At 44.2% G+C, this 17,861-nt stretch overlaps 1 protein-coding gene across 1 annotated transcript in view; it reads left to right on the plus strand.

Annotated features, from left to right (window-relative positions):
• The window catches only part of LOC147690261 (inverted formin-2-like), a 429,441-nt gene that overhangs the window by 244,416 nt on the left and 167,164 nt on the right, over nucleotides 1-17,861 (plus strand). The window contains exon 8 of the mRNA XM_086936660.1: nucleotides 16,447-17,103. Coding sequence (XP_086792786.1) covers nucleotides 16,447-17,103 — 657 coding nt within the window. The remainder of the gene's footprint in view (nucleotides 1-16,446; nucleotides 17,104-17,861) is intronic.

Consider the following 17,861-nt stretch of genomic DNA (forward strand, 5'->3'; position numbering starts at 1 on the left):
AATTGTTAAAATATAGAGTAAATAATAGTGAAGCTTGAATGGATCTCTGGGTTAAGACTGATAGTACTGGACGCTCTCACTGTATTCTCTTCAGGCTAAAGCATAATCTACCTAACCAAATAAATGTGGGCCACAAGTAAGCATGAGCGAATTTTGCGGATCTCGCGTTCGCGAATTTTGCGGATTTGCGGATTCGCAATCCGCAAAATCCGCGAATTCCCGCGAATTTGCGTTTTTTTTTTTTGTGTTCGCCCGTGTTTCTGCCAGTTCGCGAGGGTTTTGTACACTTTCGCAAATTGCGAACTTACCTGTCGGGTCGCAAGTTTCGCGAACTTGTTGTTTCTACGTGTCCAGCCTGTTTGGGACACTCTTCTTCATCACTGCCACTCTCTGTCACCACTGCCACTCTCTGACTACTCATGCCACCCTCTTGCCCACCCATGCCACCCTCTGTTTCATCACCACACCCTCTGGTTGTCCAGTGTACATTATTTTCGGCAAAGCAAAGCACACCTTCCCTGCCTCAAGTGACCTGAATTAATTTGGGGCTGATTAATGTGTCACAGAATATTTTTTTAGCTGGCACCTGCTTCCTTAGTGCGCCCTCATTAGTGATCTTTTGCACTTGCTAAGTGCTTTCATTGTTGCAAAATTAGTTACAACACCTGCCCTGCCCCAACTGACAATAATGAATTAGGGGCTGATTAATGGATTTTAACTTCCAGCCTGGCTCCTGCTTGTCTCCCTTAGCTGTAATTCAGGACCTTTGTGGCATATGTGTAACTATTCTGAGGTTCAGAGCAGGGTCACATAATAGTTTCAACTGGCAACTGAACTCTGGAGGGGCCCCTCAGGAAGCACTACAGGAAATGGCTACAAATGATGAGCCTGAACTTTTGAACCTGGTAAGTAGTTACTTTCAGTTTTGCTAAGATCGTATTTCTGCAATTTTGCACTTATTCGCGAGCCGCGAACTCACGCGAACAGTGCGAGCAGTGCGAGCAAAATCCGCTGCTCGCGGATTTGCGGATTTTGCGGGAGATTCGCAAATCTCGCGGATTGCGGATTTCCCGAAAATCCGCAAAATCCGCGAGCGGAACGGATTTTCCGCCCATGCCTAGCCACAAGATGAACCTGTTGTACGGCTTGAGCAATGACTTTAGAGCTATAAATGCCATACACACTGGAACTTGATTTGTGTGCAGATCCTTTATACATATAATATGGAAGCACATAGCATGGTCATTTGTTCTGATGCCCTACCAAAAGCCAGATTCTACATCAAATAGGATGGGTTCTGTATCGAGCAAGCGCTGTAGGACTCAACTACATTTTCTGCTGGCTCTATTTAATTGAGTTTAGCCTACATTTAGTAGGGTTGCCACAAAGATCTTTTTTGTGCAAGAGGATAGCTATGGCAGACTGCCAGGAATCTGATCTGCAAGTATTCCCACTGTTAATGCCACATTGAAAATCTCATTGAGTACAGCTGCCCGTAGATTGACTTGCTGCATGATATATATCTGCCAGGAGTCCAATTCGTCCTGGAGCTCCGTTTGCTTCGCTCTACCGCTGGGATAAATAGAGCCAAATTGGTTTTACAATTCTACCCCTGTGGCACTAAGATGGTCACATCATTGGCATAATTATATTTGAAGTACCTTACTAATTCTTAGGCCACAAATAGTTTCTCCTTGTTTTTAAAGCTCTTGTAATGTATGGGCTATACACTCCTAGAATCTCTTTGGCCTTTATCAGTGGAGTCCTGTTTTAGCTTGTGCCGTGTGCTCTGTACATTGCTTTCAACTTTGTATAGTTTTTCCACAGATTTTAAAAAGGTAGTTCTGCTGGCAGCGCAATGGTGGCACAGCTTTAAGGCACATTATTTATTGTGCTTTATTAGCCACCACCCTTGGTTGAACTATTCATGTTCTATGGTGAACTTACTTCCTCTAAATGACTTAGGATGTGTTCAGTAAATAGACATTTTTACAATTACTTGCTCATATAGACATTCACATTTTCCCTTCATCTCTGAATATTCAGCAAAGTTCACCTGCCAATTCTTCCATTAGTAACCGTGCCAAACTGTCATAGCTGTCTGTATTCCATTTATCTACTTTTCTGTTATTTGGTTGTAGAATTTTCAGATGTGAAACAACTAGCCCAAATAGAGGACTGGGAAAAATAAATTCCAGGATAAGTTTTGATAATGGTTCCAAATCACTTTCCATTGCACCAAACCACCTCCATATCTGAGATCAGCTTCAAACCTTTTACATTGATCGGGATATAATCAACTAATCTTGACCTCTTTCCTAATCCATAGTTTTTTTTAACTGGGTATCGAGTCACTAAAGCTATTTAAAAGACACAAGTAATCACCCACCAATAGGTAGGCACAACATTTCCCCATTTGATGTTCCTGCTCGCGCTCAGTGTTCCCTCGGAGTCTCAAACCCTCTTGCTTCTCCTTCATAAAGTACATCGACAAATGATGGCTTGCAGATGAACTCTGAAAATGTCTACTTATTATAATTTGACCAGCATAATTAATTGGGTGTTCATGTTACAGTAAACTGACTCTTCTAGAATTTTGAATATAGACACATCATTTACAATACGACCTGGTGGGATATAAACATTGAGGGTACCGAACGATTTTCCTTGCAAGGGCACTACAACTAGTCACCACCGTTCTGTATTATGTCATCCTGTACAAGTTGGGCCAAATCAGAAACAATTTGATTGGAGGCATTGCATGTCCTTGGTGATAAATAGCTTGCTGTTTGGTATTGATCACTGTTCAAACCTACATTCAAGACACAGTGTTAAAGTCCTGGTATTGTGTTTCAGTGGAGACAAACTGCAATTGAGGTACTAAACTACAATACCACTAGAGCACAATGCCCCACCACCACAGTCCGATCGGTGCCGTTATCTTCAGGGCCTCAGTTACTAGGAGCTAAATGGCATACAGTGCCTCAAGACAGCAGCCTCAATCTTCACAGTAGAGTAGCTCATGTGGCAACTTTGGGGGTCAGTGCCAGGCTAGCCATTCACTGAGTGCTACCCTTGATGGAAATCGGGTTGCTTCGCTGGAGGTCAAGACTGCACAGCACAGAGCTGGCAGTGCCATGGTCATGCTGTCTCAGGCATGCAGCGAATACCACGGGACAAATGTCGATCCTGGGTTCAGTCGAGCCAACCGATTGGACACCGTTCAAGTGCCACAGTGACGATGATGGGGATGACATGAACGGCTTCTTGGAAATGCATTTAAAGCACATCGGTTTCTCAGAGGGTCTCTGGGTCCGGCCTTTGGATGATGGACCCTTGCACCATGGTCAACTGTGAGAGAGCGCAATTTGAATAAAAAGTATATCCGAACCATATTCACAAGCATCTCGCACAAACGTAGAAACTGTAACGTGAAGTTAACACTTGTAGTATAAAGTTAGCCGATGTAACATGAATAATAGGAAATGTATTTGTATTTACTCTGATATGCATTAGAATTAGAAGCCCGTATACATAGTGGGCTAATGTAGTAATGTATAGAAATGCTTACGAACAGAAGAACGTGCAAAGTAGAATTCATGTACGTGTAATTTTAAATGGAGAAAGCGGAGAAATGTAAAATGAAGAAATGTGCAGAGCATATATATATCGATGTAACGAACGAGAATAGAACTTTATATTCTATGTAAAATGTATTCACTTATAATCAAAGGATTTACTAAATGCGATTATATATAAATGTGTGTTAAAGGTTATACTGTGTAGAAGAAGTTGTAGGAATGTTAGAGTTTGGTCATGTGTGATTTTAACCTGACTGACCAAGGGTTCGCAGGAGTGTAGTCCGCTGTATGTAATTTAGTGGGCTCACAGGAGTCGTGAATAGCCTTGATCTGAACGTGCGAGCCAAGAGTCTAAGGTCTTGTTAGATTTAAGGTGACAATGCCGGACGAAGTTTATGGCCTAAACGTGAGAAGAGATGCTTGGAATTTGAGTCTTGTTTTGAAATGACCATTCACAGGACCAAAGAAGGTTAAGAATATAGTCGTAAAGAGTAGAGTTCTGCTGAGGTGATAGACTTTTGCTCCGAAAGTGTCAAATGAAATGTCAATGAAGTCACCAACAAGAAGACGAAGATGGCGCCTGAGAAGAGGGGTCAACTTAACGGACGACGCGAAGAGATGAAGCTATGGAAAGAGCTAGAAATGACCTCATGGGAAAGTACGTGGTGGGCGTCAAAGGGGCGTTCCACCCATACTGTGATTGTGTATTTTAGGGACAGCACCCCGGGGAGAAGTTAGGAACAGCGAGGCGAATAGCTCAGAGCGAAAGGCGCAGATGACTTGAGCAGATGCGCGGAGAGAGATCAGAGCGCAAGAGAGCTGTAGGCCGAGGACCCTTAGAGAGCGGATGGGTAGGCAGAGAGGGTACTGCTTTTCGACATAAATTACCATTAGAGGCTAAGAGAGTTTGAACTTCTTTGGAAGTCAAACTGCTGACACCTTTTTTAGGTAAGGAACTTGCGAAGTAGGGATGTCACCTAGCATAGAGTAGGGACAGATTTAACTTGCTTATTCTTTTTCTTTAGATGACGCAACGGAACCACATTGTGTCTGTTTTTTAATCTGCTGATTTTTGAATTGATTTTAATTGTATTCGTTTGTAGACTGAGGTTCTTTAGGGAATATATGTTCCTTCTAGTTCCTGTATACTTATTGAATCTTATCCTGAGAGGATTGTATTTGCAACTTTTCTTAATTTTATATTAAACCTTTTAAACTTTATCAGTTGTAAGTGGTTCTTCAGAGTTGCGTCAGTTTATGGGGTTTATCTAACCTATGCGGGGTTTGTCTTTTACTCAATGACAGAAAATAATCGATCCAAATTTGACGAATGAGATAGGTATCAAAGTGATCAAAAAGGGTATTAAAATCTCATTCCCCGCAACTGCTTCAAGTCTCCTTCCAACAGTCCGCTCTTCCTGCAGGGGGTTTGCTCCTTCCCTTTTGCTCAAGAAAGACTCCCTCGGTTCCCAAGATATAGAAGGGAGCTTTCCTTGACATGGATTCCAGGTAAAGTCCCCTTACCTCTGAGAAACTGGCTGTCTGGGAGACAGTAGCCGTGGTTGTGGAGTCGTCCTCTGGGTAATCTGTGGCTCACCCTTTCCTTTCCTTGGTCAGAGAGAACTTGAAACTGGAACAACCAGTGGGTTATCAGCTCCCCCTTTTATACAGACTTAGCAGACAGGACATATTGATTCTCTGTCTACCTTTCCAGAACTGATTTGTGTTGGTTCCTTTTTCATGCCTCTTTTGCTGGCTATTCTCCAGCCTCATCCTTTGTCTTGAGTAATGTTCTTCTAAGTAGAGTCGTTCTTGGGTTGAAGCCCCGAAATCAGAGGCACAAATCAATGTGAGCAATCTGCCCCTGACTATCAATAGCCGCACACGAGACTGATCAGGAAACGAGATAAATGACTGCCCCTTCTAAAGGACCCTTCACACCCTGACACTTCCCTCACCCCTACCATTCACCAAATGGCAGTCCCAGGAATACTAATCGGCATACTTCTGTGTCAAAAAGGACTTTGTCGAATTTCTAGGGGAGGGGGGGCTCCCTGTTCCCCACTCCAGAGTCTGATTCCCCTCCCTCTCGTCAAAGGAATGTCAGCAATACACTTTCACGGTCTGGGAAACCAACCTCATCTCCCTCATGTGTACAAAATGGAACCCACAGACAGACCTGTGTCACTCTGTATCACTCAGGCACTCATGCAATGCACTTCACAGTCAATAGTATACATGCAGACATCCTGGATCACGGGATCTCGGTGCTAGGATTAGTAGTGGTGGAATTTCAAATGAGTTTGCAGTAGGCTTCCGTTCACATGACAAAAGTAAAAAGGCCTTTACAATAAACACTTTAAAATCATGGCATGGTGCCACCACGGTGCTACACTTGTGAACCTGCGGCTAGTATGGTAGTCCTCTTTACACTACAGAGAATCTGCTTTGTGCATCCCTAAGTCCAGGACTGGTCCATGTCGCACACATGCTAGATTAGCGTGCAGCTGGGGCCAAAAAAACTGAACATTCTGATTCTAGATACTTGCAGTTGTTCACGCAGACAATGTTTCACAACTGTACGCCCAGTGAGGCATATTCTCTTACCATCGGTGATTTAGGTTTTGTTGTTTAAACGTTTTTGTTGTGTTCTCTTAATGGGCTGTGCTGAGTTATCTTGTTGTTGCCATACTTTGCCTATTTTATTAATTTATTTTCCATTTTTGTTAGGTCTCGCCTAGACGAAAGCAAAAGCGAAGCTTTTGCTGTCTATGCGAGACAACTTATGTTGCCACTTTTCTGGGAATGGTGTGGACATCAGACTGTGACGAGCCTGTCCTGGAGATTGCAGCTCGTGAGCGCGCACGTCGCGTCGCCCTGCCTGCTACTCGCATTCACACAAAGGCTCCCGCACGCATGCGCACATACACACACTGCATACACACACACGCACCCCCCTTTAACAGACACACGCACAGACACACGCACGCACGCACAGACACACTACAACAGACACACGCGCACACCCCACCCCCACTCACCCCATCTCCTCCGCAACACACTCACCTGTTCTGGCGGTGCTCGGCGTGCCTCTCGGGCGGCGGTTGCGCTTTGCGGGGCACTCTCACCACATGAGAGGCCCGCCTTCTTCATGCGCCCGGCCGCTCTTCACCCGGTCCCCCATCTCGGGACCGGGACTCGATCAGGAGTTCTCGGGGCTCCTCCGACAGTCTCTTCTCTCTCGCGCCGCGATGGGGGCGGGACTACCGGTTGGGGCCGGCTGCCCAACCGCTTCCGGGTCGTCGCAGGCAGCGCGGCGGCCCGGCGGCAACTTGTTGTAATAGCAATGGTCTGAGAAGGACAGTGGCACATTTGTGTATGTTTTACTTCAAGGTGGTCGGTTCAGGAGGCACAGTAGCCTTGTAGCAGCATGACCATTAGGAATTACACTCATTCTTGTCGACATGATTATGACACGTCTTTTCGCTGCATGCTGACAATGAAGCACTTTAACTAAAAAAGCTGCAGTCTTTTCACATCGGTATTCATAGCCATCACACGCAAAGTCCTCCACGAGGCTTATTTGTGTACGAAAATTGATTACAATGCCAGGTGTATGAAATGCTATGAATACAAATTTCCGAAATACTGAGCAGTAACAGATAACCGTGCAGCCTCTGTCTGCTCTCGAAGGAGGCGCTGCATGCTGAACCACCATTTATACCAATCTCTATATATTTTTTTTGTTTATTATTTTCCTTCGAATATATGGACTTTATTCCCCCTGGCGTCGCCCACCTTTTAGTATTTTATCTTTTTTAACATGCCTCCTCCCTCACTTCTATCGCTGCGTGCTTTGTAGTGCTTCTCTGGCAGCGCGTTCTTCTTTTGTTAACGCTGAGCGCGGATGGCAAAAAAGCTGAAGTATTTTAACTCCCAATAGCAGCACGTTCTGTTCTCGGTTATTGGCTACTCTGAATCAAGCACCACATGATCTCGGCCGGTTAGGTGATTTCACAAGACCCGGCAACTCCGAGAAAGGGAAGCATTTGAGCGAGGCTGGTGTTTGGGGTGTATCGGACTGCGACTTCCCTGCACTGCACTACCATGAGCCCGGCGCAGGTCCTGCGGGCAGTGGGCTTGACGTGCTGCATGGGTGAGTTGTGTGTTTCAGTGCGTTTTGTGAGTTTTTCTAGGGTTTGTTCATGTGAGGATCAGTGGCTCAGGATACCTGCGGCAGTAGCAAAACCCAATGAAATATCATTTTCTCTAGCAGTGTGTCGCTAAAGTGAATACTGACTTTATTTAAACAATGTTACTTTCTAATATTTTGCATGCCTGACAACTTCTGATGAGTTTGTCTCACAGACAAGCTGCCACGAACGGAACGAACCATGCAATCGGTACCCCACCCTTTTTTTTTTATACCAATCTCTATATATATATATATATATTTTTTTTTTCCTTCTAATATATGGACTTTCCCCCGCCTGGCATCGGCCACCTTTTAGTATTTTATCTTTTTTAAACATGCCATAAATTAAACCAGCATTGGCATAGCCAATAGGTCTCGCCTTTGGGACCTTATGAGTGATTAGCCATTCAGCACATTATCAGACTAACTAATGCGTCCCAAACGTAATAAATACTGTGTGTGCAGTGTAGATTGTCATTGCATTTATATAATTCTTACTACCTCTGCTAGCACGTAAGATCTCATGCTGTTACAGACGGACAACCCCTGGAATAAACTGTAAAACCATGTGTATAACATGTACTACTCCTATGGCGGATGCTAAAGCGTTTACTCACATAGATAGCAAGCTGCATGTGTGTAAAAGTGGCCAACATTAGACCTCCACTTTGCTTACGCTTAAGTTCCAACAAAGCTTTGAAAGTTGACTCTCAGATTTTAAAACATTGGTATCAGTAAGAGATTGTGAAACTGTGTTATAAAGTACACTGATGAATAAAGCTAGTTTTGTTGGGTTTTGTAAAACTTTATTTAGATAACCCTTTTTGCTTCATCGGTCTTGTTCATAAAAAGCCTACACCAAGCCACTAGTCGCTGAGATTACAGGACCTTACTTTTTCTAAATTAGTGCACATCGTGCAGGAGCTCTCAGGGAAGTTAGCCAATGGCTGAAGTGGGCTGACACGTTGCACTATGCTGTACCAGTAGTGAATGAAAGAAAAATGGGAATGACACAAAATTAGATCAATGCACGAAGGTGACTGGTTTAAGGCACCACTAAGCAAGGCCTCCTTTGAATTATGTGGCGGAGGAGGACCAAATTATGCGACATAGTTGACTAAGTTAGGAAGCCAGAAAAGCTATTGGCAATGTAAATGACAAATCCATTTATTTATCTGTTTTCAAAACCAACACATAAATAAAAAATTTGTCATTTACAATCAGCAGCGGTGCGTCCATTGGGGCGTAGGGGCGTAGCCCCACCAGCCACCATGGACCCGCATCGCGGCCGCCAGCCAATCTTCTAAGTAAAATACGTATGATACATTGCAGCAACAGATCAGCGACAGGGGGGGGTGGCCTGCTGCAGCTTGAGTGACAGTCCACACTCAGGCTGCAGCAGACCGTCCCACTGGGGAACTTACAGTGCGCATGCTTGAGAAAGTTGTTAACTTTCTCAAGCATGCGCACTGTAAGATCCTCAGCGGGACCCAGGGGTGCTTGTTTGCTCAAACAGCCCGGGTTGCCAAAGGGCGACAGGGCGAGCAGCAAATGTGCCTCTCTAGCCAATCCTGGCGCAGCTCCAGCGCCAAGATTGGCTGAGGACGGAGGGCGGGGTTTCCGCTCCAGTGAAGGCGTTCCAGAATTTAGAAGATGCAGGCGGCGCTGATCGGCGGTCAGGTAAGTTTCCCCTTCTTTATTATTCTAATTCCCCAGTCCCCCCTCCGCAATTGTCTTTCTTATGTTGAATATGATTATAAATGAGATTTCTTGTGGCGTTATTAATGGGAACAGCCACCTTTCACACGGAGCCACCGGCGTAGCTGGGGGGGGAGGGGGACACTGTTTTGGGCGGCACTGTTTTGGAGGCGGCACTTGTGGCCCTTTGCGGCGGGTTTTATAATTTATTTGGGGACATTCACTGTCTGACACTTTGTCAGTCAGTGTTCCCAGCCCCCAAATAAATTATAAATGCGGCGGCAAACTCACCTTTCAACTGCTGCCTGCAGCGTATGCACATTGCACGCATGATTGGGAGCAAAACCCAAAACAGTGGCTGGCATAAGAGTGACGCCACTTTCAATGCCCAATATCTATGAGATACTTATTAGGGCGGTGCAGCAAAAAGCCGGGCGGCATTTCAAGATTAGCTGCAGTGCAATACCAAGGGGCAGTACATACCGCAGGTGAGACGGGCCTCTCAGGCTGACAGGCTCACCCGACCCTCACCAGCAGTGACAGGCTAACTTAGACCATGGGCAGCCTGTAGTGGAGGGAGCTGCTCGACGCTGGCTTTCAGCTGCTGCTTATCTAGTTAATCCTCCCAGCGGCGCAGATCTACTCGTGAATCAATGCAGGTGTGATTTGAGCTGGGCGGGCCCGGATCATAGAGGTGAGCGCTGGCATTTTTTCCCCGTTATTATACTTGCTTCACATAAGCCCAGATCAAAACTTGTAATTAATCAAGCCCAATCAAGCCCACTGTCGGGCCTTCCCACAGGCTTTCTTCAATTGAGAAAGAGAACAACATGACGATTTATATTATTATCCGAACAGCAGCCCCCACACACAGATCTTTTTTTAAATGCTGGAATCCAATGCACCCCAGACAGTTATTGTTATGCACTAGTGGTGTACAAGTTCCAGACGGAAACGGGTAGTTTAGTTCTTTTTACCGAGCTGCCCTAGGCTATCCCAGCCTCTAATCTTAAATGATGTTGGCAGGATGTTTTTTCCCCTGCGTCGCAATTACCTAAATGCTGATTCCGCCCTACCCCCCAAACATAATTTCGGTCCCACACAGCTGGTCTGACTCAGAGCAGATGGTTATCTCCGAGGCCAGTCCACTCTGCAGGAAAAGAGTGAGAAGCTGCAGTGGACCGTATAAGTGGCAAAATGTGATGGATTCAGGCACTCTGAAGACTGTGTTGTATTTTTAACTATAGTAATGGAAAACTCGCAGACACGCAAATCATAGTCCCTGCTTTGATTTACTCACGAGGAAGTGCCACTCGAAGTGTCACACAATGAAAACACATAAATATCACACATAAGCAATTATAAATATTGGCAGCTATGTAAAGTTGTATGTAAGAATCGTGTCTAGGCCCTTTGCAAAATGTTACAATGAGAACAGAAGGCTGGTATTTTTCTCAGAGATGGGAGACAGATGCAGGAGGGCAAGGGTTAGGGTTGTGAGGGTAGTTTCAATAACAAGCTGACCCATGCTATAAAATGTGCTTTTTAGGATAGCGTGTGGTCATGAACAGATCATTCTAAGCAGTAGCAGTGCCTGCCAGGCTGTAGTTACACAGTGTGTCTCTGGTTTGTACCCTTATATTTCTGGTGCCGTGCAGCAGTTCTAAGATGTTCTTAGAGTTTCTCATTGCTCAAATGGGTAGGATCTCTGATATTTAATATGTGCCTCTCATCATGATTGCTTGATTTTTGCCTGCAAGATAGTGTCACTCATGGATGTTGGAATGTCACTCATAATTACATTGGAATTATAAAAATGTCACACATTGCAATCTGAAACCATGGCAGCTATGGTGGTGTGGTTTGCTGCGCGAGTCAGGCAGTCTCTCCTGGGCAATGTCAACCTCCCGCACAAAGACACTGGCTAATGCTGGGACGAGCCACAGGTCCCAGAGTCATGCTGAGCTCAGCTGCCGTCCGCCGTGCGCATCGAGCGGGTGGCATTTCAAAGGTTTCTGAACTGCGCGACATCCTGGGACTCGGGAGCCAGCCTCTAACTATTCCACCCTGTCCCGGTGCCCGGTGGGGATCTTGAGGAATGGATTGATTCGGGATTCCCACCACCGACGCACCACAGTCATACAAATCCATGTTAGCAAAGATGTGTTGTCTTATAGTGAACGTTAAGTCGTCAGTTTGTTCTTCACGCTACAATATTGGATTTAAGAATTGCACTGCATATGTGGCGGTGCAGGTGCTGGAGAGAGCCGCAATTAAATGTCACAAATGTAAGTGTTAGTATGGTGGCAGTCTGTGTGTTCTCCTTTGTACTGCCGTTCACCGTTGTATTCAACTGTGTAGCCTTGGACTGTGTCATGTATGTGCATGTAACTTGCATGATCGAGGTAACTATTAACGGCGATACCACGTGTCTCTCGGTCCTTTTTCCCCAGCCCCCTGCCCCACTCCCAGGGGCGGCAATCTGAGGGATAGCCCCGGGCGCCACAAGCTCTAGCTACGCCCCTGGTGGGAAGGCAAGAGGGTGCCTGAATCTTTAGACAGATAGAGAGTAGAAAGAGGTCCTGGGCACAAGATTAAGACCAATATGCTGTTTCCCATGCGGACGTCCAGAGCCTGTCCCTGATATTCCTATGCCCTCGTGAGACCTCATCCCGCTGTTCAGAGGTGGTCTGACCCAGTTGCACAGACACCAAATTGCCGGATTTTACCTTCCACTCTGATGAAGTGCTGGGATACCGTTTTTGGGGGGGTTCAGTGTTGAAAATTCCAAACACCTGCAACTGTGGGTTTGAATGTTCTCTCTTTAATTTGTTTTTATTAATGACTTGTTCTCGGTCTTCCTTCTGACTTGACTCGCCACGCTGCTAAAATGTGGCGTTTCGTTCTCTGTTTTGATTCATAATTGTCAGTTTTATTGCTTCATCTTATGTGGGCAGTTGCTTTTAATCGGCACTTCGCAGTCCTGTGGTGACGGAAAGACACTTACAGAGAAAAGGGAAGGTGTCCTGAAAACCATTCCTCGGGGATAGTGGTGACCCCGTTTCAGCACTTTTCCCTGTAGCGTCGAATCACCAGTAGGAGGTACGGGTATCGTTCTGTAGCTGAAGCTGAGCCCTTGTTTGTTGCGTCACAGGTGATGTCCAACAGAGTACAGTTGGTAGCCCAGGCATTTTCTATTTAAGCTGTGCAGTCTAACAGCCTTTGTGGTGTTCACTCAGGAGAGTTTGTTGTTTTGCAAACTCGACCCAAAGGTTTTGGTGGGTATTACCTGTGCACCCACCCTGGCTAAATTACACTAGCTCAGAGGTTTGTAAGCACCACAAGGCAAAGCGATTTGCCCCAAATCACAGGATCTATTAGAGCCGGCGCTGAGACTCGAACAGCACTTAGTGCTTTTTTGACTTTTTTCACGGACCTCCAGTTAGCCACGTGTGCTACATGTATACATATTTTCACTGTATGGAGCTATAGTCTGTACATAAATATGTATTCATGTAGCACACGACCCAATGTGAAACGGAGACTCAAGAAAAAGCACTAAGTTGTTCGAGTCTTAGCCTCGCTCTCTGTTGATTAAGATAATTTAAAGGCTTACTGCCAAAATGTGTTTGAGCTGGCAGCATCTTTATTTCACATTTTTCTTAACAGTTTGGAAGGAATGTAGACGTCACTGGAATTCAATAGTAATCTCTCGAAGCTCGAACAATGTTTCTTCAGTGCCTGGACTATGTGTATGTGACAGGACTGCACCATCTTCTGCGCATGATAAAAGAGCTCTGCATATGGCGTGCAAACTGCATAAATATTGAAGGCTGCAGTCTGGGAAAGCTAGGAGATTTCATTGTATAAAAGCTTGTGAAGGTGTTTGGCATTTGTCCAAACCGGTGAACCCTTAATTGTCACAACCCAATACTCTGTAAATTGCTGGTTTTATTGTTGGGAAGTCAAATTGTGAGCTGGATGTGTTCCTCCCTGGTGATTGCTGCCTGCTGGAGTGTGTAGAGTGAAAATAAAGGGAAAGGCGAAAGCTGGTCTGAAGTGACATTCACATTTGGAGTAATTAAGTTGCTTTTTGTGATCTTTTAAGCCTTTTAATTGCTAATTGGTGATCTGACAGTCAAAGTGTTTATTTACAGCTGCCAAGACTTCAGATTGCTTACTTGTGACCGTTCCAGAGTTTTGGTGTACTTATGTCCACTTGTACAAGTGGCTCACTCCAGAAACTGTTGAATGTTTTTAATGCAGTAAGGTATGGGGCAGTTCTGATGTACCAAGTCAGACCCAGACCAGTCCCCACAGTTGCTCCGGATTAAGGGACATTGTCATGTCATCTCAGGCACGATGTAAAGACTCCCAGTGAGCTGAGGACTCTTTTGGCTCAAGAACCAACTAGCTGGAGACCCTTGTGGTTGTTTAAAGATTTAAGATCAGCCTGTAACTCAGTCTTGAGCTGGGTCGGTGACCTCGATTACAAAGTGGCTGTGCCAGATGTCCCAAAATCCCTTTTGCCTGTCTCCCCTTCAGGCGCACAGGGCATAAAACTGGGGGGTGCTCAACCCTGCCAAAAAACTGAGAGGTGACCCTAAGAGCACAGCTGCCATCCTATCAGGAGTGGGATGCTTTGGTGTGCTGGTCTGGTTTTCTGGGTGCATTGGCTCAAGTTTTTTCCCATGTAATTGATTGGGTGTCTTGGTAAGTTGCTTTTATGTGAATGTCTGAATTATGACTGTGCATTCCTTTCAGTGTGCACTTGCTTCAGTTTACTTTTGAGTCACTGTCTAGTTTGCTGGATGTATTGCTTTCATTTTTCTTTCATTAAACTGTTTGACTTGCTTGGTGCTTTTATGTTGGTGCCTGCATGCTGAGGTGTACTCTTCTTCAGTTTAAATGTATGTGACTGGCCTGTTGACTAGCACCCTGCTTTCAAAGTGAAGGTTCACTGGTTCACACTTGCTTTAGTTTACTTTTGTATGGTTGACTGCATGCACTGTTTTGCTGGATGCATTGCTTTAAGTTACTACTTGATGAATTGCTTTCAGTTTGCTTTAAAGTAATTGCCTCTCATTTTCCCAAAGCTTTGTGAAGGCTGTTTCCCAACTGCGTGCAACTTCTTCTACTCTTAGAGCTGAGATTTTCATGAAAGTCTTATAGTCTGAATTTAGCACCTGAGCGTAATAGGACGAAATGCATGAAGCTCTATGGTTATACTGAATAAGCAGCTACCTATGTTATGCCATCTATTAATGTAATAACTGCACTTTCACAATTGCTTTATTAACCTTCCTGCTTTCTCAAATTTGCTTGAAAATGCACGATTTTTCTTTTTTTTCAAAATTTTCTTGGGGGGTTATCCCCCCAAATCCCCCTTTTGGGGTTCGGGGCTCGCTCGCTGCGCTCGCTCGCTACGGTGCTGGATGCAAATCGCTTTGCGCCCCACCACTTTAAAATGTCACCCACCGCCCCTGTTTACAATGCCAATAGCTCTAACTTTTGCAAAGGCGAGACCGTTGCATTGTAAATGCTTGTTTTGTTATGTAGCTTCCTTTTTCGGGTACTAGTATATTTCCAGTCCAAAGCAACACATTCCACTGTAGGTCGAATTAAAAACAAATACTATTAAAGATGACCACCTACCCATACTCTAAATCGGTGTTTGATGATACACAGACTAAAATAATGTACGATGACAGACCATACTGTTAAAACTGTGCTTCTGTTAAATCAAAGCAAAAAAGTTATGACCACTATCATGACAAAGTTACTTAAAAATAAAAGATAACTGATTATTGCCTGCAAAAGATAACATAAGAACATTACTTTGGATATAATCGACTACAGTTACGAGCAGGCATTTTCTTCTCAACTCAAGAAATTATTCGGCATTCTGTAGGTAGTGCCCTCTTTTTGTCAACACATTCAGCCTCTTTTCATGTTTCAGGGGCTTCACCATGATTTCGCTGGGTTTTTGATGGTGAGGCTAAAAAAGGAGGGATTACGATTCGGCTAGAAATAGTTTTTCTAATTTTCAATTTTTCCGAAGACGCGTTTGTTCTCTTGCCGGTGGAGGGAAGGCACATTGGGATTCTGGCCTTTATCTAATTGAAGTTTCCCATAAATACACCCTTAGGCTAAGTGGCCTGCTCCATTCATCAAATGTTGATGTAAAGTGTGATGCATTCGGTATTCAAATAACACCTGCAATGCAGTTTACCATTGTGCCACTATGCTGAAATGTAAAGAGCTGTTGGACTGTCTAGCTTGGCAATCCAAACAATACTTGCTTCAGCATACATTGTGTTGAAAATGTGCAGGTGGCTCTTAATATCCAGGGTTGGCTCTAGGGTAAAGTGTCTGATACTGCAACCAGGCAATGGTTACAGATTCCCTTTACAAAACATCACATGTTCCCTCTTGTGTGGCTGGGTGTGGATGGTAATGGATGAATACAAAATGAACTTACATAGTGAGATGTACATTTGTATTTCTCCAATACTTACGAGCTTTGTGTAGTACCTCATTCTTACCTGCACCCTTGAGCAGGTCTTGAGGGACTTCTGAAAATCTTACCTAACTGCCAATAATCTAACCTTCCCATTAGCAGTAAAATCACACATACAAACACACTGCCAACGTTGAGATTAATGTTACCTATTTTCAGGAACTTGCAGTGTCATGCAAGCCATTTGTGTATGGACATATTGAACCCAGTTTCAAATATTGCAAGTTGAACTTCTGTAATAAATGGTTATTCTATTCCAGATACCATTGAGATGCTCAGATCCCATGGTCACAATTTGGACGTGGATCTGGATTACACATCTGTATTCACATTGAAAACTCTTCCTTGTTAAGAACCTCTTTAGAGCAACGTATACATTTGTTATTCTGTTTCCTCATGCGTGCCCACACACATATGTAGCACTAACACCTTTCATGTTACTTCTTTTACAGAGGAAGACAACACCCTGGAAAAAATTATTGAGAGAATTGCAGTTTTAAAGAAACTTCAAAATAATAATAATTCGGAGAATATTGGCCCTGTTAAAAAATGTCATAAAAGTATTCAAACTGAGAAGTCAGTTGAGGAGTCTATAAAGGAAAAAAACAGAATATCACAGCCTCCGTTTACATGTTCTGAGAATATCACAACTACACAGCAACTGATCTCTTCAGTGCCATCAAAACAACTGGAGTCTCTGCCCCCTTCACATGAAATTAAGGCTCCCCCTCCTCCACTGCCCGGCATGTTTGGTGGGGCTCCTCCACTGCCTGGAATGTTTGCTAGGGTTCCACCAGCTCTGCCACTTCCGGGTATGTGTGGTGGGCCAACACCTCCTCCACCACTGCCAGGCATGTTTGGCGGGGCTCCTCCAGCACCACCTTTGCCAGGTATGCCACTGACTGGCATACCACCACCTCCTTTGCCTGGCATGGGAAGATGTCCTGGTGCACCTCCACTTCCTGGCTCGAACAAGGATGAAATTGTGGTTGCACATGTGGGATACTCTGTAGGATCTTCAAGGAATGCTTACTTTAGCAGTGCTAGCAGGCCAACATTAAACATGAAGAAGCTGAACTGGCAAAAACTTCCTCCAAGTGCAGTAAGGGGTAAGTATTTGTATTTTTCAATATATGAAGCTAGGGCAAGCATGTCTGTGTTAAATGTTGGGATTGTTAGTAAACTGATCTGATATGTTGTATTGCATTGCCTAGTTTAATGGTTCATGGTACTGTAATTGATCTGCCAAATCTTATCACTAAATGTAAATTAAGTGAAAATATACTCGTCATACTTTGGCAAAATCATTTCACTTTACATATTATGATTTTTTAAAATTATGTCTCTCTATGGCCTGTTAATACATGTAACATTTGGTTTTAAATATTGCTCATGTGTGTACCCTGTCTGGTTCTATGTAATTATTGGAGATCTGTGTTAAGTGTTGCTCGTAAAAATTCTGAAATATTGTGGGTTATCAAATATGTGTATGTGTGAGCCCAATCCTTGGTTTTGTACTCTTTCAAGTACCAACTACAATCCTTTGGCTTTCTACTGGATAAGAAAGAACTATTCTTCGCTGACTACTGAGTAAAGAAGTAGTTCTACTATGTTTGATATATATTCGATTTTCATTCAGGCGCTTTGAAATGCAAATATAGAAAGCTATGGTTCCTAAATTATACCTCCAACCAGACAGACTGCAATACTCAAAAAGAACTCCTCAAGCGATGACACAATGCTGCTGTAGCAGAACAAATGCCAGTACTGCTCTTGTTATTTTGTCAAAGATACAAGGAGCTGAGTGTGCCTTTCTCAGCTTCGTTGACCAATTATTCAGTCCACACCTAATGTTTATAAGAAGGAA

The sequence above is a fragment of the Lissotriton vulgaris genome, chromosome 9, assembly GCF_964263255.1.
Source record: "Lissotriton vulgaris chromosome 9, aLisVul1.2, whole genome shotgun sequence".
Classification (NCBI taxonomy): Eukaryota; Metazoa; Chordata; class Amphibia; order Caudata; family Salamandridae; genus Lissotriton; species Lissotriton vulgaris.